At 45.5% G+C, this 26,736-nt stretch overlaps 1 protein-coding gene across 1 annotated transcript; it reads left to right on the plus strand.

The window, feature by feature from the left end:
- The first annotated feature begins 2,861 nt into the window (after positions 1-2,861).
- On the plus strand, positions 2,862-26,209 carry LOC146634423 (protein NLRC3-like). The gene is made up of 9 exons (XM_085349896.1): positions 2,862-2,897; positions 10,088-10,219; positions 10,304-10,396; positions 11,160-11,259; positions 17,949-18,132; positions 18,249-20,040; positions 21,551-21,724; positions 23,469-23,663; positions 26,032-26,209. Exons 2-9 carry the CDS (start codon positions 10,131-10,133, stop codon positions 26,207-26,209), a joined length of 2,805 nt encoding a protein of 934 aa, XP_085206022.1. The 5' UTR covers positions 2,862-2,897; positions 10,088-10,130.
- The last annotated feature ends 527 nt before the right edge of the window (positions 26,210-26,736 follow it).

Raw genomic sequence — 26,736 nt, forward strand, 5'->3', positions numbered from 1 at the left:
TGTCTCATTCCTTGTGCCACAGGACTGCTGGAAAAGGTAATAACGAGGGCAGTGGACCCCGGAACGGTGGTTCCAGTGGCCATGATGCCATTGATGGACTTAGAAGCGGCCGAATGGGCCGAGGAGTGACACAACACGAAGTGTGGTGACCTTTCTTTTTGAAAGGTCAAGAGAGGGAATGTGGGAATAAAGAAAATACTTTGCTGCTACAATATAGCCTTCATCATTAACACTGCATTAAAATGTTTATTAAAGCTACTGGCATTAGACTAAAACTTTTATTAAAGGTGCAGCTATAATCATTGTATACACACATTGCATATTGTGCTCATGAAAGAGTTGATGCTCAGTCTATTCAAGGTCTTAAGCTTCGTTGGGCGCGATGTCCCGATGGTCTATTGTGTAAGTGACTTGGAGCAGCAGAAGGTTAAACCGCATACACGCTTACAAACACAAATGATTTAAACATAGGCCAGGCCGAGGGCCTGGAATTCATTTTGCTTCTAACTGCATTTGAGCTGCCTAGTAACAAGTGACAGAAGAAGAGTCAAGAAATTGTAAGTCCCCAGGAATCATCTGGAAGGTGAAACAAATTGCCATGTATGGAAGAATGTGACAGAAAGAGGAACGTCTTTGTCTGTTTTTATGCTGATATGGTGATGGTGTATATCTGACCCTGGGTGTGTTTAATAAAATTAAAAGTGTTGCTCACACACATAAAGAACATTGAGATCAAGTAAATTAAGATTAAGTAAAGATTAAGTAAAGTTAATATAAAGGATAGAGCCCAGAACATGATATTGTGAACCAACTTTGAATAATTAAGGGAACAATAGATGCACACAGTAGATTATTGAGGTGTTCTATCCTTTACAGGAGAAGATTTCAGGACCACAGCGACCACATTGGTGGCGAGAATCCTGGAAGCCCCAGACCGAACGGAACCAAACAGAGAAAGGGGAACCCAAAAAGAAGCACAGAGAACAGAGAACAATAGTTCCAGAAAATGTGTTGTTTAGGAGATTAAAAGCTCGTTAGACACAGGTTAAATGTGAGCATAAAAGTAATAAAGAGTAATGAGAGGGACTTTAGGAATAGTTGCAGGATTTCTATGTTATGTAAATTGCCCAAACACACTGTTCAGGCAGGATATGCTCTACCCGTTAAAGGGGGCAAAGAAACCAGGACTAAGTTTTGAAGATGAAACGGGTTAACTCTATAGAGGATGTTTCCAAAGATTGACAAAATAATCTAGGGCCTTTTACCAGAAAAGCTAATGGTATCTGTTTGGAGTTTACAGTGAGCACTGAGGGAAGTCAGAAGTGGGTTTAAACTGGGATTCTGGGTAAAAAAGGGGGTGTAGGAAGTAGATTTAGGACATTTCATAGGTGCTGTCTTAGAGCTTGATTTATTTGTTGTGGATAGAAGTAATTATGACGGAATTATAAGGAAACATTGAAAACATACAACCTGTTGAGGGGACAGAGAGGGTTGGGCAATTGAAAGGTTTCATTTTGTTTAGCATAATCTCTTTTGTTATATTTTAGCCTTTTAACATGCAGGTAAACTTAATGGGATAAATCAGGAATTATGTCGTGTTTCTTAGGAAACACGAAAAGGGGGAGAACTGTCATGTAATTAATATATTCTTAGTGCTTATTGTCTGATTATATTGTTTTATGTACTTTAATAATGAAGGTTTGTAAAGCAAGGCCACTTTTGACTCACAAATTAAGTGCTCAGCCAGACTGAAAAACAGGAAGTTAGTGTAGAAATATACAAGCATATTAATAAATACAGGAAGCCAGACAGAAAAGAGGAACTTGTTGTCATGATACGTTGTGTGGCAGGCAGGGGAAGGACCCAAGATGCAGATTCACAGACACGGGGATAAACTCAAAAAACACAGCTTTATTGCTGGCCACGGGAAGCAATACAAAATAAACTAAAACTGGGAAAACTAAATCATGAACTGTACAAGGAACCGAACCACGGGGAGAATTACACACAACATGAGGGAGAACGCGACGCCGAACAGAGGGAGACTCAGACAGAAATACACAGAGGGTAAACGAGGAAAGTGGGCACACACGGGGAACACAGGTGACACTGATAATCATAACGAGACAGGGCGGGGTGAACTGAACATGACATGTACAGGCACAGAGGTTCAGACAGGAGGAGAGAGAGCACGGGGAAATACAGACATAACGGGCTGGGGAAACATGAAACAACCACAAAGGGAGACGAGGGCTCATAAATACATAGAGGGCACACAGGGGGGAGAGAGAGCACGGGGAGAACTTAGACATAATGGGCAGGGGAAACATGGAATAAAACATAAGGAGAGACGAGGGCTCACAGATACACAGAGGGGCACACAGGGAGTAAAAGCCATGAAGGGAAAACACTTAGGGAACAACACAACAGGGCAACTCAGAAAACATGGCCTAAATAAGGAACGAAATACAAAAATACAAGGAACTAAGAATACTGGGCCCACATGGCCCAGGACCATGACACTTGTACCATATAAGGAGTTGTTGAAACTGTGTGACGTGTAAAGTACCAAAATAACACGTATATGAGACACATTTTTAGATTCTAATGTTAGAGATCCTGCAACTGGCGAGACCTCGTCCCTCTGACCCCTCCCCAAACCCTCAAACCCTCCTACCCACCTCGACATACAAAATCTGTGTGGCTTCACGTGTTCTGTTGATGTTTACATGATCGAAATAACTTGAACACAAACACAAACAAACAAAGAGGAAGACCGCACCGGAAGGAAAAAACTACAAGTCCCAGCATCCTCTGTGTTTAGGGAGCAGCAGTGAAAGTGAAAGTATTGAGCCTCCGTTCAGAGCAGCAGGAGGAGGAAGGTGGAGCTGAGGCAGGTGAGTGTTTACATGAATATGTTTCTTCTTATGACATAAAATAATTCCACGCTGTTCGTGTCTGTGGGTGAAATGTGAGGCCGGTCGGCTCCTCTGAGCGCTGGTTTCCTGTAAGTAGAGAGGAAGTGAGTTTAGCTGAGCCTCTGTTTAGTGTGAGAGAGCAGGAGGAGAGTGAGAGCTGTGCTGAGTAATCTCTGACATTACTGTGTCTCTGTGGCGGGAACAACAGGCTCCGTCAGTGGAGGCAAAAATAATCAGACTTTGGTTTTTCAAAGGAAACAACTTTATGTCGGAAGTTCCCGCACGCTCATTGGATAACGATGTGTCAATCTCGAGCTATTAGCCAATGAGTGTGCGGATTCACAGAAAGACCCGCCTTTATCACTGGACTTTAAAAACTCCAATGGCGACAGAAACTCCGTGAGTGGAGTTCAGGGTGACATTATGAAACTGTGACGTTTGAGCCACTTCCTGTTCTCAGTCCCAGCGTCCTGATCACTGAGGTTTCTGTTGCTCTGATATCTGATATTGATTATATATACAGGTACAGGTAAACAGGCTGTAGCATAAACATCAAACACAGCTGAAGCAGTTTTTGGATGGTTGGCTTCAAATGATCCGTCGGTTTGAAAAGTAAAAACAATTTAAAAATAGGTGAAGCTGATGCAGGGTGAGTGTTAACACCAGGACTTTAGAGGGAAGAAGAGTCACAGCTCAGCATGTTGTTGACAGGTTGTTGTTCAATCGGGGGAAGACATCTCAATCATTGCAGGTGGAATGGCTTTCACAACTGTAATGAATTTACTCTGAGTACATGATATGCCATAATTATCTATGAATTTGTTATATGTTAACACATTTCCGTCATTGTCTAAAAGGTGTAAAACCGTCCAAATGCCATGATCCATCCAATCCTTATAAAAGATGGATTTTCTTTCATCGTATACATCTGTTGTCCCAAATCGAATTTGTATGTGGAGAAAAAATATGCTTGTATATCATTTTCCAGTACTGGAGAACCTGTTCGTGAAAATTGGATAATTTAATTTGGATATTTCAAAGTCGCACTTTATAAGAAATTCAATGCCACCCAGCTTCTTGAAAATTACTTTGGGGAAATAAAACCAAAATACCGTTTGAAATATTTATGAAAGATTGCAACCATTTGAGTTTGATGGAACCATCATTGCTTCAAAATCAATCGCATTCAAACCTCCTTCTTCAAATGACTTCACTATGTCTTTCTTCCTAACATAATGTTGCTCGTTTCTCCAAATGTAATTGAAATTAATTCGATTTATAATATTGATTAGACTATTGGAAACATATAACCATTGTGATGGATAAATCAATCGAGAGATACCTTCTGTTTTAGTAAGCAAGACACGTCCAAAGATGGAGAGGTGTCTTTGTAGCCAGCTGTTTAAAATCTTTTTAGATTTCTGGGTAATATGCTCAAAATTGAGATTTTCTCTATTATTTGTGTTCTTTGACATTATAATACCCAAATATTTAATGTCAGTTTTAATAGCTATGTTAAGAGAGCTACTAGGTCACAATCATGAATAGTTAATAATTCACATTTTTACTTTAGTGCGAACAACTCATATGAATTTCAAAGCTTTTCTAACAGCTTTGTCCATTTTCAGTTTGTTTAAGGCTTGATCTCAGTCATCCAGTGATATATCAGAATCACACATTTCTCTGAATACAGAATCGATTTTTGGAATATAAGATTCAATCTGATCAAAACAAGTTAATGAATCAGTAATTAAATATTTTGAGGAGTATAAATTTGAGTAAAATTTATGTTTTTCTTCCGCTATAGTCTTATCATTTGTGCATTCCTCCCCATTTACGATTATTGTATTAATAGATTTCTTTTCTTGCTTCCGTTTCTGTCACGGTTCGTTGTGTGGCAGGCAGGAGAAGGACCCAAGATGCAGACTCACAGACACGGGGATAAACTTAAAGAACACAGCTTTAATGCTGGCACGGTAGAATACAGGACATACAGAACTAACTGGGAAAAGTAACTAACACTCGCAGGAAGACACAGGAAGATCCACACAACATGAGGGAGAACGCGACGCCGAACAGAGGGAGACTCAGACAGAAATACACAGAGGGTAAACGAGGAAAGTGGGCACACACGGGGAACACAGGTGACACTGATAATCATAACGAGACAGGGCGGGGTGAACTGAACATGACATGTACAGGCACAGAGGTTCAGACAGGAGGAGAGAGAGCACGGGGAAACAGACGTAACGGGCTGGGGAAACATGAAACAACCACAAAGGGAGACGGGGGCTCATAAATACATAGAGGGCACACAGGGGGGAGAGAGCCATGAAGGGAAAACACTTAGGGAACAACACAACAGGGCAACTCAGAAAACATGGCCTAAATAAGGAACAAAATACAAAAATACATGAAAACTAAGAATACTGGGCCCACATGGCCCAGGACCATGACACCACCCCCCCCTAAAGGGCTGGCTCCCGACAGCCCAAACCCGAGAAACAAAAACAAAAACAGAAAACAACCCACCCAGGGCGGGAGGCGGGGGACCAGGACGGAGGGACCAGAACGGGAAAAATAAACAACAGAAAACACGGGAGCACATGACCATAGTCAAAATAAAGTTCAGGGGGCCGACCCAGAGCCCACAGGCACCAGAGTTCACGGGTCACACGGTCGGGGGGCCGACCAGGCGGGTGGCACAGGTGGCAGAGTTGGTCCGGAGGCCGGCCGCGCGGAAGGCAGCGGCGGCGGCGAAGGAGACGACGGAGCAGTTCAGGGGGCCGGCCGCGCGGAAGGCAGCGGCGGCGGCTTTCCAGTGTCAGGCGTACTGGCCGAGGCCCGGTGGGCACAGGACCAGTCGAGGCGGGACCAGGCGAAGCACAGGCTGAGGCTGGGCCAGACGAGGACGAAGGCTCTGAGGCTGGGCCAGACGAGGACGAAGGCTCTGAGGCTGGGCCAGACGAGGACGAAGGCTCTGAGGCTGGGCCAGACGAGGACGAAGGCTCTGAGGCTGGGCCAGACGAGGACGAAGGCTCTGAGGCTGGGCCAGACGAGGACGAAGGCTCTGAGGCTGGGCCAGACGAGGACGAAGGCTCTGAGGCTGGGCCAGACGAGGACGAAGGCTCTGAGGCTGGGCCAGACGAGGACGAAGGCTCTGAGGCTGGGCCAGACGAGGACGAAGGCTCTGAGGCTGGGCCAGGCGTAGCAGAAGCACAGGCAGATGCAGCCGGACCAGGCGACGACGAGGCGGTCGCAGGTGGCGGCTGGACAGGCTCCTCGGGCCCTCCAGCTGATGCGGCGTGAGGCTGAACGGGCCCCTCGGACCCTCCAGCGGAGACAGGAGGCTGAACGGGCCCCTCGGACCCTCCAGCGGAGACAGGAGGCTGAACGGGCCCCTCGGACCCTCCAGCGGAGACAGGAGGCTGAACGGGCCCCTCGGACCCTCCAGCGGAGACAGGAGGCTGAACGGGCCCCTCGGACCCTCCAGCGGAGACAGGAGGCTGAACGGGCCCCTCGGACCCTCCAGCTGACGAGGCATGAGGCTGGACGGGCCCCTCGGACCCTCCAGCTGACGAGGCATGAGGCTGGACGGGCCCCTCGGACCCTCCAGCTGACGAGGCATGAGGCTGGACGGGCCCCTCGGACCCTCCAGCTGACGAGGCATGAGGCTGGACGGGCCCCTCGGACCCTCCAGCTGACGAGGTAGATGGCGGCGTGGGAGCCGCGGAGTCCTGGATGAGCTCATCCGAGCCCCCAGCAGGAGCTGATGCAGAGCCAGAGAGATTCGAGACCCCTGGCTGGATGTTAAGCTGACCAGCGGACCGTACTGCTATCGGGGACTGGGCTACAGGAGCTACTGGGGCCTGCGCTACAGGCGGCACTGGAGCTACTGGGGCCTGCGCTACAGGCGGCACTGGAGCTACTGGGGCCTGCGCTACAGGCGGCACTGGAGCTACTGGGGCCTGCGCTACAGGCGGCACTGGAGCTACTGGGGCCTGCGCTACAGGCGGCACTGGAGCTACTGGGGCCTGCGCTACAGGCGGCACTGGAGCTACTGGGGCCTGCGCTACAGGCGGCACTGGAGCTACTGGGGCCTGCGCTACAGGCGGCACTGGAGCTACTGGGGCCTGCGCTACAGGCGGCACTGGAGCTACTGGGGCCTGCGCTACAGGCGGCACTGGAGCTACTGGGGACTGAACCGGGGGTGACACTGGAGCTACTGGAGACTGAACTGGGGGTGACACTGGAGACCCAGGTGACACTGGTATACTGGGGTGAAGGCAGCGAGGATGCAGTCTCTCTCCTAAGGGAGGATCGAATGATTTAGCGATAAATCTTGACGGGAAAAGATGCCGATGCTGAAAATACCAGGCAGCGGGGGCTTCCAGGAGGGTAGCCGACTGAGCTGTGAAGGGCTGCGAGGGAGCTAACTGAACTGAGGGTGGCTGCGAGGGAGCTAACTGAACTGAGGGTGGCTGCGAGGGAGCTAACTGAACTGAGGGTGGCTGCGAGGGAGCTAACTGAACTGAGGGTGGCTGCGAGGGAGCTAACTGAACTGAGGGTGGCTGCGAGGGAGCTAACTGAACTGAGGGTGGCTGCGAGGGAGCTAACTGAACTGAGGGTGGCTGCGAGGGAGCTAACTGAACTGAGGGTGGCTGCGAGGGAGCTAACTGAACTGAGGGTGGCTGCGAGGGTGCTAACTGAACTGAGGGTGGCTGCGAGGGTGCTAACTGAACTGAGGGTGGCTGCGCAGGCGATAAGCAGCTCGCTTTGACCTCCGCCACACAAGACACAGCTCCTGAATGAACAGTCATAATGTCTGGAAAAGACACAGAGTCCTCACTCACCACAGCAGGTGAATTAGGAGTCCGAATGTCCGGCTGTGGGGTGGTGCGACGGCGGCGTGAACGCCGTTCCTTCTTGACTGCAGCTCCCGATGAACCAGACAACGGCGCTTCATGCGCGCCGGGCGGCGTCGCAGAGGCTGGTGAACTGGGTGCTGATGGAGCGGTAGATGAGAGTTCCTGGAAGCTCAGGGGACCCCCGAGAGCCAGGCGGGTTCCCCGGAAGATCTCCTCATAGTCAGGAGCTAGCCACGGCTTCCACCGGAGCTCTTCATCCAGTTGATCGCATGCTGCACGCTGCCGCTCCTCCAGGTCGAAATCCATGACCTCCCCCGCATCCTCGTGTGGCTCGTTGGAGGGCGAAACATGCCGTAGCGCTGGGCGACGGCGACGCGAACGCCGCTTCCTCTTTGAGGTGGTCGTGGATGAAACTTCGATTTCTGTGGCGACCGGCTCCTCGTCTTCTGACCACATCCGTGCCAGATAGGAAGCGGAAGACGGGTAGGTCGGTCGAGGCGGTGAGGGTGAACGACTGAGCTGCGACAGCGAAGTGGAAGCCGGCGAGTAGAGGGACGGCGCCAGCGTAGAGGAGTGTGGTGCCGTGGCGAACCTCAGCGTGCCGACTTGTATGCTCACAGCAGGCGGAGGGGAGGCTGCGCGGCCACGGGGCTGTGGTGACGCAGTCCGCACACCGGACCGCTGATGCTGCCGAGGGCAGGCTGGGAGGATGGTGCGGAGGAAGTCCGAGATCAGAGGGGGTAGCGCCTCCCATAACCAGGGAAAAACCGTGACGCTTGTCCCCAACGAGGAAAGTAACTCCTCCCTCTCCTCCTCGCTAGAGCTTCGGCTCCACTGGTAGCATAACGACTCCACCGCTTGTATTACGTCTCTGCCAGGAGTCGCTGGGTCCATATCGTGGTCGCGTTCTTCTGTCACGGTTCGTTGTGTGGCAGGCAGGAGAAGGACCCAAGATGCAGACTCACAGACACGGGGATAAACTTAAAGAACACAGCTTTAATGCTGGCACGGTAGAATACAGGACATACAGAACTAACTGGGAAAAGTAACTAACACTCGCAGGAAGACACAGGAAGATCCACACAACATGAGGGAGAACGCGACGCCGAACAGAGGGAGACTCAGACAGAAATACACAGAGGGTAAACGAGGAAAGTGGGCACACACGGGGAACACAGGTGACACTGATAATCATAACGAGACAGGGCGGGGTGAACTGAACATGACATGTACAGGCACAGAGGTTCAGACAGGAGGAGAGAGAGCACGGGGAAACAGACGTAACGGGCTGGGGAAACATGAAACAACCACAAAGGGAGACGGGGGCTCATAAATACATAGAGGGCACACAGGGGGGAGAGAGCCATGAAGGGAAAACACTTAGGGAACAACACAACAGGGCAACTCAGAAAACATGGCCTAAATAAGGAACAAAATACAAAAATACATGAAAACTAAGAATACTGGGCCCACATGGCCCAGGACCATGACAGTTTCTCCAAATTGTAGAAATATGAAGGACTTTTTCACCTTCTTCTATCCATTTTGCACGAGCTCTAATGTAAGCTCCATGAGCCTTTTTCTTGTATAGATCATCTAATTGAGCCTGTAAAGACAACAGGGATTTCTTATCAGCCTCTGACATAAAATGTCTATTACAATAGTTATTTATATTGTAAAGTAATTTACTTTCAAATTCCTTCTATTGTCTACTTTTCATTGTACTAAACATAATTGAAAATTCTTTAACTTTAAATTAAAAAAAAATCCCATCTATGTATGTAATTGCCAATTGTTACATTGTTGTAAATGCTATGGAGGAGCTCTTTAACTATCTTAACATACCCATCATCATTTAACAGATCTGCATTAAATTAAATGCATTAAATATATGAACTGAATGTTTCTTCCAGGCTGTAAAAACCTTATTTATCCTCCATTACAGTCCTGCATTCAGAGCATTACTTCTGTTATATTAGTACATGTATTTTTTAGTAACTGCTGTTACTGAGTTAGCTTAGCTAGCAGAGCAGCTAGCAGTTAGAGTATGAACTCTGTAAGCAGTCAGCTCGGTCCTGGACATGGTTACTGACATAAAGCTGCTCTCTGCAGCCATGTTTGACCTGCTGCTTTGTAGGACTACAGTAATGGAGGATTTGGAGGCTGAACTGGGCTCTGTGACACTTTTTGTAGTGAACCGATGAAAGCTGCGTCTCAGATGGATGTTAGTCCAACACATCAGACACGACCTCTGCAGCTCTCAGTTGATGTGCACATGAATGATTTGTGTTTCCTCTGCAGGTGAAGGTAGAAAGTGTGTGTGAGCTGATGTGAATTGAGCAGCATGGATCAGTGTGAGGACAGAGAGGAGGGAGTCCCTCCCTCTAAAAGCACTCTGTGTGGGGAACATGAGAGCCAGACCAAAGCTCAGAGGTGAGATGACCATCTCTAACTGTCCATGACTCTTCTCCATGTCACAGCTCAGCACTCACATCACTGCTCCATCATTATTCACAGGAACCAGCCTGGACCTCCACCCAGCTCTGTGTCCTTACAGAGTGACGCGTCTAAAGATTACTTCATTGATTTTAAAGTCTCTGCTGCAGAGAGGTGAGCTGTTAGTAACAAGAACTCTCTGATTTAAATGATTTTGATGTTTCCTGGTTTCTAAAATGCATCTCTGTAGCAGAGCAGTGTCTCCAAGGACACACAGGCTCAGCTGTAACTGTCAGTTTATCTGGTTTAAGACACATTTGGACTCAATTGGCTGTTTTTAACTATGTATTTTAATCAGAGGTGTAAATTTAGAGCTCACACATCTGGATCCTAAACTATGCTAGAAACAGCTGCTAGCAGTGGGTAGTTTGACTTTGATACGCTGCTCTAGAAAGCAAACAAAGGTTTGTGCAGCTCCTCTTCAGAAAAGTGTTCAGAGAGCAGCTGCTGTGTTAGACAAAGGCTCGTCGTGTGAGCCCAGATGTGTGTAACAGCTGGATGAAGGAGAACCATCACAGTCACGTCTCCATCCCGCCTTTATTAATGAACTTCCTGTTGCTTGCAGATGACAGGAACACAAAGTGTTTGTGCCACGTGATGCTGCAGGATTTGTTAACGTGTCCATGATGGTAACATCTCCTCGTCTAACTGCAAACACATGAGTGCTCCTAACAGCAGCTATCACAGCCACACAGGCAGACTGTGTCTCACTGTTGCATTCAGGGACATTTGTTTTCCTGTAAAAAGCTGAACTCTAATCTAAGAGGACTGTTACTGACAGGAAACAGCTGCGTTATCTGCAGTCTGTGTGACCACAGCTGCTTCAATCACTTCATCAGAGAATTGATCATTGAATAAAACATGTTTGTGTCTGCAGAGGTCAGAGGTCACAGTCTGCAGGATCCAGCTGTCCGTCTGTGAGGAGTGATGGGTCCATATATCAACCTCCAAACTTCAGTGGTGAACCTGGACCAACGAGGTCAGAGAACTGTGATGACTCCTTTACATGTTTGTGTTTTCCTGGATAAATATGACCAAAGATTCATTAAAAAGATAAAAATATTAAACTTTGTCCTGTAGCGCTGTGTGGCAGGCAGGATTGGACCCAAACACAACAGGATGAAGTCAAAGAGGCAGCTTTATTTCAGCTGTGAACATGCAAACAGCAGAAATAAGGAAACATAACTGTAGGTTTGCAGTGAATGAAGCCTCAGCTCGACGCTCCACTTTGTCCCTCTTTTCCTTCTCCAAACAGCCACATCAGGAGTCTCTGATGGAGTTTTAAAATATTTAATTACAAATGTCCAAAGATGGGTTCAGGATACCTGAATCCACAATTATTAAAGCTAAAATAGTTCACAGGGTTTGGACTTTGTTAGGTGACGAGAGAACATCAAAGTTCAATTCAATTCAATTCAATTCAATTTTATTTATATAGCGCCAAATCACAACAAAAGTCGCCTCAAGGCGCTTCATAGATACAGAGAAAAACCCAACAATCATATGACCCCCTATGAGCAAGCACTTTGGCGACAGTGGGAAGGAAAAACTCCCTTTTAACAGGAAGAAACCTCCGGCAGAACCAGGCTCAGGGAGGGGCGGCCATCTGCTGCGACCGGTTGGGGTGAGAGAAGGAAGACAGGATAAAAGACATGCTGTGGAAGAGAGACAGAGGTTAATAACAGGTATGATTCAATGCAGAGAGGTCTATTAATACATAGTGAGTGAGAAAGGTGACTGGAAAAGAAAAACTCAATGCATCATGGGAATCCCCCGGCAGCCTACATCTATTGCAGCATAACTAAGGGAGGATTCAGGGTCACCTGGTCCAGCCCTAACTATATGCTTTAGCAAAAAGGAAAGTTTTAAGCATAATCTTAAAAGTAGAGATAGTGTCTGTCTCCCGAATCCAAACTGGAAGCTGGTTCCACAGAAGAGGGGCCTGAAAACTGAAGGCTCTCCCTCCCATTCTATTTTTAAATACTCTAGGAACAACAAGTAGGCCTGCAGAGCGAGAGCGAAGTGCTCTAATAGGGTGATATGGTACTACAAGGTCATTAAGATAAGATGGGGCCTGATTATTTAAGACCTTGTATGTGAGGAGCAGGATTTTGAATTCAATTCTGGACTTAACAGGAAGCCAATGAAGGGAAGCCAAAACAGGAGAAATCTGCTCTCTCTTTCTAGTCCTTGTCAGGACTCTTGCTGCAGCATTTTGGATTAGTTGAAGGCTTTTCAGCGAGTTTTTTGGACATCCTGATAATAATGAATTACAGTAGTCCAGCCTGGAAGTAATAAATGCATGAACTAGTTTTTCAGCGTCACTCTGAGACAGGATATTTCTAATTTTAGAGATGTTGCGCAAATGGAAGAAAGCAGTCTTACATATTTGTTTAATATGAGCGTTGAAGGATATGTCCTGGTCAAAAATGACTCCAAGGTTCCTCACAGCGTTACTGGAGGCCAAGGTAATGCCATCCAGAATAAGAATCTGGTTAGATACCATATTTCTAAGATTTTCAGGGCCGAGTACAATAACCTCAGTTTTATCTGAATTAAGAAGCAGAAAGTTAGCGGCCATCCAGGTCTTTATGTCTTTAAGACATTCCTGCAGTTTAACTAATTGGTGTGTGTTATCTGGCTTCATGGACAGATAGAGCTGGGTGTCATCAGCATAGCAGTGAAAATGTATGCTATGTCTTCTAATGATGCTGCCTAAGGGAAGCATGTATAATGTAAACAGAATTGGTCCTAGCACTGAACCCTGTGGAACTAAAAGTGTGTTTTATCTTTAAACAGTATTTTTATCACTTCAGTTGCTCTCACAGCCCTGTTTGTTATTTTAGTAAGAAAGTAAGTAAAGTTTATTTATTAAGCACTTTTCATAGACAGGTAGTCACAAAGTGCTGCACACAGAGATTAAAAGAAACAGTACGATAAATAGCAAAATGCACAATATACACAATATAGAGTTTAAATGTAAATTAAAAATATCAAAATGTAAACAGCATTGGTCAACAGAAAGCTTGTTTAAACAGTAAAGTTTTTAACTGTTTTTTAAAGGATTCCACAGAGTCAACCAAACGTAGTTGTAGAGGTAGACTGTTCCACAGCCTTGGTGCCACAGACTGAAAGGCTCCACCCCCTTTCGTCTTCAGACGTGTTCTGGGAGCAACCAACAAACTCTGAGTCTGTGAGCGGAGACAGCGAGCAGCAGTGTATTTAGTAAGAAGCTTGGATAAATAATCTGGGGCCATTTAGTGCTCTGTACGTTAAAACAATCATTTAAAACGAATTCTAAAATCTATTGGGAGCCAATGTAAAGAACATAAAATAGGAGTGATGTGAGCTCGCTGGGTAGAGCGAGTTAGTAGTCTGGCTGCTGCGTTTTGTACAGCTTGGAGGCGAGAAAGAGATGATTTATCCAAGCTGGTAAACAGGGAATTACAATAATCTAAACGTGATGACACAAATGCATGGACAATTTTTTCCAGTTCAGCTAAGGAGACCATATGTCGCAGTTTAGAAATATTCCTTAAATGAAAGAAACAGGAACGAGACAGAGACTTTACATGTGAGTCAAGGCCCAAAGAAGAGTCAAATATTATTCCAAGATTTCGAATATTTGGCTTAGCAGAAGAACAGAAAGGGGCAACAACTTGACTGATTTTAGAATATAGATCAGGAGGAGCTATGATCATGGTCTCTGTCTTGTTCTAACAAGGTAATTGTTAGAAAGCCAATCAGAGATTTGAGTTAAAGGACTAGGGTGGACAGCCTATCCAGCTGATGAGGCTTAACCAGAGCTCTTATGTTTCACTCAGTGCTCCCACCAAACACCTTGGAGGACACATTAGTGTGATTTAGATTTCATTGGTGTAAACACCAGTCACACAAGCTAACCCATGGAGGCAGCAGCAGGCTTTGTGTTTGGTAAAGTCTGCTGGCTTAAACTAAGAGAGTTTTGTTTGTTAGCACAAAGAGCTGTCAGCTAAAGCCCCGAATGCACTTTGAATACAGACGAACTGAGAAAAAATCTTTAAATACAGCAAACAGTCAAACTGACCACATCTTTTTCTGCTGATCATCCACAGCAGTACGTTTAGCATTCATGCTAGCAGCAGGCTATGACTGTTAGGGTTGCCAACCGTCCCTTAAAAAACGGAATCGTCCCGTATTTAGAAACAAAAGCACACGTCCCGTATTGAGCTAATAAGGGATGCACTTTGTCCCGTAATACAGTGAGAATCAAAAGTAGTCTATAAATGTTAATGGAATTAACGCTTTGTTTGAAAACATAATTCCCAGCCCCTCTCCTGCTTTGTGACCAATGAGCTGACAGCACACTTATGACAATTCGAGAATGACAATTCAGATTACCGCTCATCTCATTGGTCGAGGAAAGGTCGCTTGCGGAGAAAATACCGGAAGACAACAGATGACCACAACAAGAAGCATGGCCAACAGGGAAACAAACGCCGACACTGCGGTGCAAGTCTCGGACGACAGTACACCTAAAGCTGGGCAGACACTGTGCGATTTTTTCAGTCACGTTATTCAGCTCCTGCTCAAACTGCACGATTGGTTCGCAGGGGTTATAAGTTCGTAGGTCACGATGCAGGTCTCACACTATACCGCCCGATGCTCTGATGCGACCCGAGTGCTCACACTGTGCCTCCATAACATGAAGGTTATGACAGAAAATCTGTCGCTCTCCCTCTCTGTCTTTCACTCACACAGACACACAAACCACCACAATCAACTTTGCTAAATTGCTAATGAAAAACACTGATCAGGCAGCTGTGAATGAGCAGCAGTGTAAATCCAACTATTTTCACGGTTGTTGTGGTCGTGATAATTTTGTGATGCCACATCGAAAAGGCTCGGATGAGCTTTCCAAAGTTCTACAAGTTGTGCCTCCATCGCTTGTGTCCAGATCACACGCTACACAGCCGTGCTGCTCCGTCTTTTTCACCGACGTTTACGTGTTTGCGCGTGAGCAGTGTGAGCGGCTCACGAGCGATTGATGATCGGGAGCTGCTCGAGGTGTTAATCGCTTCTCGTTACCCCACATATACTACACGATGCACGATGAAGGCCAAAATCGGGCCGATCACCAAATCGGTCGCACGACTCAAAAATCGTCTCAAAATGGGCCAAAGATCGCACAGTGTGAGCCCAGCATTAGAGCAGCAATGTTTGTTCGCTCAGAGAAAGAAAAAAAGGCTGCAAAAGCACAGGGAGGAATGGGAAAAGGGAAACACCTGGCTGGAAAAGGTCACCATAACACCTATAAAGCGCACTGCACTGTGTGCCGGCGCACTTTTTCCATAGGCATGCTTCTAATGGTGGGCACATGAAGAATATGAGGGGCGTGAAAGCTCGGGGAACCCTTAAACAATTTCTTGTCCACCAGGCCACGGCAGAAGCAGATATGGTATGTAAACACTGGTTTGTTTTTTTAAACCCTCTGGTTAAGGTTAATATGGGCATGTGCAGTGAATATCAGCGCTATGTGGCCAGAAGTGTGATAATATAATTTATTACTGCAAGGATAGATGATTACAACAAATAGATCACTAATACATAAAAGTAATACATAGATGAATAATGATGATGAGTTATGATGCGTAATCATGGGAACAAGCGGGTTTACAAACAGGAGCAGCTGATTAGCTTTAGAAAAGCTGAAATAATACCTCAGCTGAAGCCAATTGTACTAAATACACTATATGTGCACTGTTACAAGAATATTTTTCGTTCTATTGCTTTCTATTAATTTATATAATTTTAAGTTAAGCAGGACAGAGTTCTTTTAAAGAAAGATTTACTTTTATTCTCAAAAGTTAAGCATGACAGGCTTCTGTTTAAGAAAGAGACCTGTTTTACTGTGTTAATGTTGTCATTTTGAGCTAAAAATAGATGGCTAAATGATCATTTGTTTCCCATATGGTCATATCACAAAGAATATGCATCTGCTTAAATCAAATTCAAGTCAAATGGTTAAAAAATAATTTCACACACACAAAAAAGAGCTACCACACTGGGAAGGGTGAAGACAACTAGGTTGCCCGGCCCTGGCCACGAGGTGTCCCTTATTTATTTTTCAGGGAGTTGGCAACCCTAATGACTGTCCACTGAGCACCAACACAGGTAGGAGTGAGCAGTGATGAAGCAGGACTGTGGGCAAGTTTGAGCTACAATCCTATTGGCTTCTCAGTTTCTCCAAAGAAAAGGGGAAAAATTCTTGGTGTTGTGAAGATGTGAGTTGGTCTTGTTGTCGTGGGGCTGGAAGGATGCTGGCAGTGAGAGGCTTTTCATACATACAGTGTTCAGTAACAGAATGAGAAGAAAGCCACTGCACATGAAACAAGGTGCTCGTAGTGTTTGTTTACTGTGGTTGTGCCACAATGTCAGATCAGTTGTAGATTCACATGCAGACTTGTCCAGTGAAACCAATGCAAGTACTGCAGTACAGAGCAAAGACTAAGCAAGCCAGGAGAGCTCTCCAACTTTCTGAAAGTATCAGGATATTTGAGTGATAAGAAAAAGTGGATCGTGCAACAATGTCCCTCAGCACACAAAACAATCAAAGCAGAATAAATATAATGTTTTAGATCAAACACTTACAGGGACCTGAAGAGAGAGAACCAACAAAATGTCATGGCTAACAGAGGAACTCAAGCACAGACTGAGTTCTGACAAACAAAAAGGTGACAGTTTATTTACCAAAGGGGTGAACCACAGTGCTCTATATATGTACAGTGAGTTGGGGAGGGGGTCCAGGGCTCCAGGGAAAAGAGGGAACGGAGTCCACTCTCACTCCTCTTCAGTCACTCTTGTCCTGCTCTGCACTCACACAGCCACACACGGGAGTCACAGGTAAGCGTCTGTAACCAGGTCCGGGGAAATATTTACTCAAAGTATACACAAAGTTAACCCAACTGGTGAATTTAGAGAGAGATTTCTTAGCAAAGAACTGAGATCATGAACACAGGAGGGTCAATGTCCCAGCGACAAACTGCTCCATGCCACAGCGTTAAATGGTTACCGGTAAGCCCAGGTGAATCAGCAACAGGTGGTGTAATCATCATAGCTGGGTGGACCAAGAGCGAGAGGCCATTACAAGCTCCACCCAGGCAGGCAAAACCATAGCAGGAGAGAGCAAAACATAAAACCTGAAAAGCCATCATGAGCCAGCCAGAGAGACACAGAGTTTATAGTAGAAGAGAAACCTGCTCATCTTCATCATGTTTGTTTAAATAGAGAAAATCAGAATTCTCTGTGTGTCAGACCACGGCTCTACACGGACACTTCTAAGCTGCTTCAGAGTGAACTGACCCAGATAATCTGCACACAGCGGCTGTAAAACAGTGAAAGTCATAACTGTCTCTCGCTGATGGAAAGCTTTTATTGTGAAGTCAGGAAGTCTGCAGGAAGTGTTGAGTTTGTATTCATCGCTCAGTGTTTAATGAGACAGGCAGACAGGAAGAGCAGCTCATTAGTGTTGATGAAATCAAAGGAACTGTGAGGAACTGCAGTTTGGTCACATCTGGATGTTTTTCACTGACAGTAAATGTTTTTAGTGATAAAGAAATGTGTTCACAGAGAGAGGAGGAGGAAGAGGAGTGGTGTTTGTGAGGAGGAGCAGCTGTCCTGCTGTGCTTTGTGTCAGGACGTCCTGAAGGATCCAGTCTCTACCAGCTGTGGACACTGGTTCTGCAGACAGTGCATCTCCTCATACTGGGACCAGTCTGCTTCATCAGGAGACTCCTCCTGTCCCCAGTGTGGAGAAAGATCCAGAAGCAGAGCTGGACTGCAGACAGCCAGTCAGAGCAGCTGTGTACAAAGTAAGACTGAACATCTGTGTGCTGATGGACTCATTTCTGAAAACTGGACTTCTTGTGTTGTTCAGACATTGAAGAGTTTTCTTTCTCTTTAGTCTCATTGTTTTTCTTTCTTTCAGCAGATGTTGGTCTGCAGGAGGTTTTAGATGAACATAAGATCAGTCTGAGGAGGAGATGTGAACGTGTGACTGAAGGAAGTGATGAAACAGGAAGTAGAACCCTCCTCAACAGGATCTACACTGAGCTCTACATCACAGAGGGACAGAGTGAAGAGGTTCATTCCCAACATGAGGTGAGGCAGCTGGAGACAGCTTCCAAGATGGACGCCCTCCATGACGCTCCAATCAGGTGCCAGGTCATCTTTAAAGCCTTACCTGACCAACAGAGATTCATCAGAGTGGTTCTGACCAACGGCGTGGCTGGTGTTGGAAAAACCTTCTCAGTGCAGAAGTTCACTCTGGACTGGGCAGAGGGCTTGGAGAACCAACATGTCAGTGTGGTGGTTCTGCTTTCATTCAGGGAGCTGAACCTGATCAGAGATGAGCAGTACAGTCTTCTGGAGCTGCTCCATGTTTTCCATCCAACATTACAGAAGGTCACAGCAGAGAAGCTGGCTGTCTCTCAGCTTTTGTTCATCTTTGACGGCCTGGATGAAAGCAGACTTTCATTGGATTTCACCAACAGGAAGCTGCTGTCTGATGTCACACAGAAGTCATCAGTCAGCCAGCTGCTGACAAACCTCATCCAGGGGAATCTGCTTCCCTCGGCTCTCGTCTGGATAACTTCCCGACCCGCAGCAGCCAATCAGATCCCTCCTACATGTGTTGACAGGCTAACAGAAGTACGAGGCTTCACTGACGCCCAGAAGGAGGAGTACTTCAGGAGGAGATTCAGTGATGAAGAGCTGTCCAGCAGAATCATCTCCCACATGAAGACATCCAGGAGCCTCCACATCATGTGTAGTATCCCAGTCTTCTGCTGGATCACTGCTACAGTTCTGGAGCACATGTTGACTACAGAGCAGAGAGGAGAGCTGCCCAAGACCCTGACTGACATGTACTCACACTTCCTGCTGGTTCAGACAAAGAGGAAGAAGAACAAGTACCATGAGGGACGTGAGACGAGTCCACAGGAGCTGACGGAGGCTGACAGGGAAGTTCTTCTGAAGCTGGGGAGGCTGGCGTTTGAACATCTGGAGAAAGGAAACATCATGTTCTACCAAGAGGACCTGGAGCAGTGTGGTCTGGATGTGACAGAGGCCTCGGTGTACTCAGGAGTTTGTACAGAGATCTTCAAAAGAGAGTGTGTGATCTTCCAGAAACCAGTCTACTGCTTTGTTCATCTGAGCATTCAGGAGTTTCTGGCTGGAGTCTACATGTTCCAATGTCACACCAACAGGAAGACAGAGGTGCTGAAGAACTTCTTTGGGAATAAATATAAAGAGTCCTCTCTGGATGATTTCCTTAAACGAGTCATGTCTAAATCCCTCCAGAGTAAAAATGGCCACCTGGACCTGTTTGTTCGCTTCCTTCATGGCCTCTGTCTGGAGTCCAACCAGAGACTCTTAGTAGGTCTGCTGGGTCAGACAGAGATCAGTCCAGAAACCATCCAGAGAGTCATCAACAACCTGAAGAAGATGAAAAGTGATAAAATCTCTCCTGACAGAAGCATCAACATCTTCCACTGTCTGATGGAGATGAACCACCTCTCAGTACATCAGGAGATCCAAGAGTTCCTGAAGTCAGAGAACAGATCAGAGAAGGAACTCTCTGAGATCCAGTGCTCAGCTCTGGCCTTCATGCTGCAGATGTCAGAGGAGGTTCTGGATGAGTTGGACCTGCAGAAGTACAACACATCAAAGCGGGGACGACAGAGACTGATTCCAGCTGTGAGGAACTGCAGAAAGGCTGGGTGAGTCCAGATGTGATCATTAACATCATTGATCAGTGTAGGTTAGTAGTTTAATGTTGAAAATAAAATCAGATTGTAACCACAAAGTGTTTGTGTCCGTACGCTGCAACCTTCCACGCCATTCCTTTATTGTACAGACTCAGCAGCAGCTCCATGGATCCCAAATCCAAGAGTGGAGAACAGATTTGAAGTGTGTCACATCCATGCAGTCACAGCTGTTTCCACCATGTTTCCACTGATATTGATCCTGTTCAATGACACGTTTCATATCAGTGAATATGTTCTTTAGGACGTCCACTGACATGTTTAAGTGTCCTGCTGGAAATCACTCAAATCATTCATGAAATCCATGAAAAATCCTTTTAGTGTTTCTAACTTCACCCTCTGTCCTCTCTCTCTCTCCATCCTCCTCACTGCTTCTTTCACTGATAATCACACAAACATCGTATTCAGCTACAAAATAACACAATAATATCATCTGATGATCATTATTATAAGAGCAGGATCCATATTTGATATCAGAGTAACACACTGCTTGGTTATGTGCAGTCATCATCAGTGACTGTGGGTCAAACAGAAGCTTTCTGATTGGTTGCTGACCTTGGTCACCTGTCCACTCTCACCTGTTTGTGTTTGCTCTCTCTTTGCTGTCTCCATCCTCTCTCTCCTTTCTCTCCCTCTCTGTCTTTGTACGTCACTCAGGTCCAATGGAAACAGTGACATTTACAAACCAATCAAAGACAAACTGATCCATGTCAGGTTATAACAATATTCAAAGTGAATACAGGCTGCTGCTGGACACAGACAGGTAACATCATTTTGACTTGCTGTCACCTGGATCTGGACTCATAAACACTGAAGCCCTGAACAGGAATACAAATCATTTTCTGCCAACTAGCGACACACCAGCAGATAATGGCTCAGAAAGCTAAAATGAGCCAATCATTTCTGTGTTTAGTTCCCCTGAAATCAGATCTGATATCAGCAGCTCTGAGTTCATTCATCATTATTGTCCAGTGATGAGATTTCTGCTCCGTTTGGTAACAGTCAGCAGGTTTTTCCTGCGTGTGGACGTGAACAGTCGTACCTGACAGCAGGTAGCAAACAGAGATCATCTTTCCAGCTGGAACTCTTCACTGAGCTGAACTCATTCAAAATGTTCTGGAGTCAAAACAGGAAACAGTCCAAATGTGTGTCTTCACTCTGACTCTGGATCAGATCTCAGTGACAGAGTGTGGACATTATGGAAGCCTAAATGTGACACCGTCTTCCTCCTTCATCTGCAGATTAAAGCCAAACAAAGATTCTCAATAAAAGTCTGCAGGTCTGAGAGAGACTCAATCGTTGTGTCATGTCAAACACAGTAAGAGGAGCTGAAGCACAGATTTGAAGAGCAGATTCATCAGATTATGACCTCACTCTGTTTTGTCTTCATATACATTCAGTCTGTGTTTATAATGCAGATTTTCTGCTTTTATAATAACACTTTTTATATTTTCTATCATCACAGACTGACTTGCTGTCGACTCTCAGAGTCTCACTGTGAAGTTGTGGCCTCAGCTCTGAAGTCCAACCCCTCCCATCTGACAGAGCTGGACATGAGTTGGAACAAGCTACAGGATTCAGCAGTGAAGCTTCTGTGTGCTGGACTGGAGAGTCCAAACTGTGGACTGGAGACTCTGAGGTGAGTTCACTGACTGCGGCTGTTGTTGTTTTTCTATATTTCAGGTCTTTAATTGATGTTTGAAACTTTCTTTAGTTCCTAAATGTTCAGGATGTGTCTGAAGACAAATGTGAAGAAGTTTGAGTGCTTTCAGAAATGTTGTCTTTCCAAACGACTGAACAACAGTTTTTCCTTTTGGCTCCAAACAGAAGTGACAGACTTGAGCAGGGTTCATTTAAAGGCTGACAGAAGTGGAATGGTGACGGGGAAATGTTTGACAGGACAGTGTTTCAGCCTCCACAGGTTCATGTTGTGCTCCATCAGTCAGTGAAGATGTAGTCAGTGCTGATGAGGCTGTAGAGTGTGTGAGGGATGTGAATGAGGATGATGAAGATCTGATGATAGCAGATAAAAACAGGCTGCAGAGACTTTGAGCCATACAGGGCACACAGTGTGTGTACAGAACAGCTGAAATCATTATGGAGGCCTCACTGGGATATGGAAGCATCACAGTACAGCTTCAGTGAAGCTTTAAAGTCTCTGATATGAAATGAGAAATGAAGCAGCCAGAGCTTTTTCATGAGTGGAAATCCACTGTGACTGTGAGCTGCTGCTACAGCCTCCAGATTAGCCAGCAGCTCATCCTGCTCAACATTTTCTCACCAACTTTAATGGAAGTGTGATGTTTTCAGCTGGAGTGATGGTCAGGGTGGCCTCCCTCTCCTCTTCTTCTCCTCTTCCTCTTTCATTTGTAAAGCCACTTCTGCTGCTTTCATTCATTTGGAAGTCCTGTAGCTGAGCTTGGGAGAGACTAACAGCCTCGGCAGCAGAGGGGAGAAAGGCTGTAACACCACCACTTTACTCTGTTCTACCTGTCACATCATTTTATCAGGAAACAAATATGCTCATGTTTTTACTATGTTTGTCTTGAAGATGTAAGAAGATCACATGGTGCTTTTTATTATTGTGTTGGTTTGTTTCCCGTCTCTTGGATGGAGCCCAGCTGTGCGTGGCCCCTGGGCCTGTGGTCAGAGTGTGTGCTGGATAATCCGGCCCAGGATGAGGCCAAACTGACATGGGATGAAATGTCTGTCACATAATTGAGCTTAGTGTAGTTTCATTTCTGCACAATTTAAAAACAACCAAAACTTTGTTCTGTCTTTTCTATGTTATACTGTAGACTTTCTTTGATACTGTGTCCAAAAGGAGCAGCTTTTACTTTGAAGGGGAGGCGTCTCTGTTTCCTCTTCAGGTTGGATGATGGAAGCAAATGAGTGTGTGATGTTCTTTCAGTGTTGCACTTTGTAGACGCTCCCTGAGCACTGGTCTCACAGCCAGCTGCACATAGAGACCAGTGTTGTTAGTCCAGGTCAGAAGATGACTTGTTGGAATGAAAATGAGCTTGTAGTTTGTCTGCTTTAATAATGTGACTGGAAAAAGGTGTTGGACTTCAAATATGTCCATTTCTTTCACACTTCACCTTTAAAAGTGAAGCCTTGTGGTTCCTGGAAGGAAAAACACGACTTTTTCAAGTCTTTGTCCTGTTTTTATGATAAATGTACGACTTTAATGTGAAACATTCAGAGTTTTTTCTCTTGTTGTGTTTGTTTGAAGCTGCTTCCTGTTGGCTTCAGCTGTTTGGAGTTTCCATTTTCTAAACTTCTACATTCTGAACCTTCTTCAGCTCTGAACAGATGATGAAACACTGAATGATTTCAAGCTCACACTTTGTCTAATAAACTTACATCTTTTATTCTTTGTACAGATTGTGGGACTGTGGTTTGTCAGAGATCAGCTGTGATTATCTGGCAGCAGCACTGAAGTCCAACCCCTCCCATCTGAGAGAGCTGGACCTGAGTAATGACTCCTGGTGGACGACTAACACCAAGCTGCAGGATTCAGGAGTGAAGCATCTGTGTGGTTTCCTGGAGAGTCCAGGATGTGGACTTGAAACTCTGAGGTCAGTCAGCATGTTTTAGTTGTGCTGAGATGAATATAATGTGAAAGTTGTGCTGACACTAAACTGCAGACATCAGGCTGATATTATACTGATCCACACTGAGGATCTTCATGGTAAAGTCTGTTTTCTTCTTCTCTGGTTTAGTCCATTGACTGCAGCAGAACAATGTTCACATTTCAAACCTTCAAAGAAGAAGAAAAATCCTCCACTGGATAATTCACTGTGAAACTCTCAAACTCTTCATTCCACCTTAAAGTCTGTCTGACACTGAAATCCAAAGCAAAATGTGCGTTTGCTTTACAGACAGCAGTCCAACACAAACATACACACATCATCCAAAACACAGTCCAACATCCAAATCTCCTCCACTGCCAGCATGAATGATGGGAAAGAGAAGGAGGAACACTCTGACATTCAGGGTTAGAATGAGTTTCATGAAGCAGACTGTGAAGATCAAAGCTGCATTAGAAAGCTTACATGAATGAATGAGTGGACAGAAGTGGACAGAGATCATCTGAAGCACTTCAAAGGCTTTAAATCAGCACATTTCTCTTTATTCTTTATCAACTCTGTTAGTTTCTCTCAGTTTTCTGTGGAATGAAGCTAACAGCAGGCTAATAAGATGCTGACCAATAGGTTTCTATTAAAGGTTGTAATTTGTATATGAAAAAGTGCTTTGGCTCAGCAGGGATCAGCTTACAGGTAGAATACAGCTGCTGGATGGGATTAGCATGTCATAGCTATCTACCAAACTGCAAACTGCAGCCCTGTGAGCCTAAGCTAAGGCTAATTTTTGCTAACTGTTTATTCAGCTTAGGCTCACAGGGCTGGAGCCTGTGCCCTAGCTGTCATAGGGCAAGAGGCGTGGTCCACCTGCACAGGTGAGCAGTCCATCACAGGGCCAACAGAGAGAGACAGAGAAGCACTCTCTCACATCCACACCTACAGCCAATTTAGAAGCACCAATGAACCTAAGCAGCATTTCATTGGACTGTGGGAGAACATCCAACCTCCACAGAAAGGCCAACAAGCTTCAACCTACAACCTTCTTGCTTTAAGGCACTAGTGCTAACCACTTTTCCCCATTTCAGCCCAAATCCTGCATCTTCCTGTTTCTGACTCCAGGCCAGCTCCACTAACACTTTCTCATCAGACACTGCCACCTAGTGGAGGAAGTCTTATTTCCATTTGAAGCTTCAGATTACAGTTAGTTCCTTTACAAAGAGGTGGAGGTGGTGGGGCCACAGCACCATCATCACTGAGTGCCATAGGACACTTAACCTTTGTTTCCATATGCTGGGAACTTCCTGTTGTTCCAAGGAGGACTGGAAAATGTGTGAAAATCTCCCAGTCAGTTCCTCACAGCACACTTCAATCATTTCCCTCCCACAGCATCAGGACCAGGGCTTTTTCTCTCTTTGGTCCCACTAAGAGATTTCCACACAAACACCTCATCAGTGGGACTCTCAGAGCTACCAGCCCTTTGCTACAATCACAAAGTTCTTCATTGAAATCAATGATATCAAAGCTGGAATCAAATGAGTCCAAGTCTTCTGCTGATTCAGCATCACATTCATCTTTGCTCCTTGTTCTGCATCCCCACCATGGACTTCATTCCTTTCCAAGCCAGCCTTGAGTGTCCTTTATTCAGCTCATCCTCTGCTTTACTTTTACACCTGATTTTAGCTGCTTTATCTCTTTCAACAAGTTTCTGTGCCTCAATCTTTTTCTTCTCTCCCTCATAACAAGACAGCTTCTTCTGCCTGAGAACATGTTGGAGTGATTTACTAATCCAGGGCTGCTTATTGGGGAAAATACTTCCTGTTTTCAAAGTAATCCCCATTTTTCCCAGAAAGAAATGTAAGTAGAAATCGATGATCTAAGTGAGAACATGAGCCTTTAAAAAGTCCCAGTGGGTGCAGTCAGAGCAGTCCCCCAGTCCCAGTATAGTCTTTGGTCCAGACTGGAACAACTGTGTGCCCAGTTTGAGCTCTGTTCAGTCCTGTGACCTGACAGACCCAGAGGGGCCATCACATCACATTTAGAAGCTCCCCTAATGGAGCCACAACACATGTCCAATACTTAGTCTGTCTTGTTGGACCAACTGGACGAAATGATTCAAGGACTTAGTCACAGAACAGAGATTCAAATCTCCAAAATCCAACTGGCTGCATCAGGACATATAGTCTGAAACTCTGCACAGTTTCCTGTTTGAATCTGCTTCCTGTTGGCTTCAGCTGTTTGGAGTTTCCATTTTCTAAACTTCTACATTCTGAACCTTCTTCAGCTCTGAACAGATGATGAAACACTGAATGATTTCAAGCTCACACTTTGTCTAATAAACTTACATCTTTCATTCTTTATACAGATTGATCGACTGTGGTTTGTCAGAGATCAGCTGTGATTATCTGGCAGCAGCACTGAAGTCCAACCCCTCCCATCTGAGAGAGCTGGACCTGAGAGGAAACAACCTGAAGCATCCAGATGTGAAGCAGCTGTCTGATCTTCAGCAGAGTCCAGACTACAGACTGGAGACTCTGGTGTAAGTAGAGTGATGGAGTGAGTGGGTGGTGCTGTCAGCAGTATTGTACTAAACACAGTCAGTATGAAACAAAGATCCAGTGTTTCCTGTAAAGCTGCAGCTTCTCAGTGAAGCTGTGAGAGGAGAATGGTGACAGGCTTCAGGATTGGACACAAACATTTCCTGTTTCTGACCTTTATGGTCACCATAGTAACAACTGACACGCTCTGATCAAACGCTGTCAACAGCCAATCAGCTCTCTGAACAAAGCAGCACGCAGACCAATGACTGCATTCATTTCCAAGTTTAAAGCAGTGAAGAACACAGTCTGTAGGTGAGGAAGAATTTAGTGAGAGCAGATGTTTGGATGGAATTCCTCCAGTTAACAGCTGGAACCGTCCATCTGGATTGTTGGGCTTGTTGTTGGGGTTCCTACAGAGCTCAGAGTGGACACACCAAGGTTCTTCTAATGAATGAATGTCCAAACTCAAACTAGGAGGGAAAAACATTTTCATCAACTTCAATAAAAATCCAAAGATTAGAAAAAGTGAA

The sequence above is a fragment of the Diplotaxodon limnothrissa genome, linkage group LG3, assembly GCF_057381915.1.
Source record: "Diplotaxodon limnothrissa isolate DT_005_m linkage group LG3, D_limnothrissa_male_GT1.1, whole genome shotgun sequence".
Lineage (NCBI taxonomy): Eukaryota > Metazoa > Chordata > Actinopteri > Cichliformes > Cichlidae > Diplotaxodon > Diplotaxodon limnothrissa.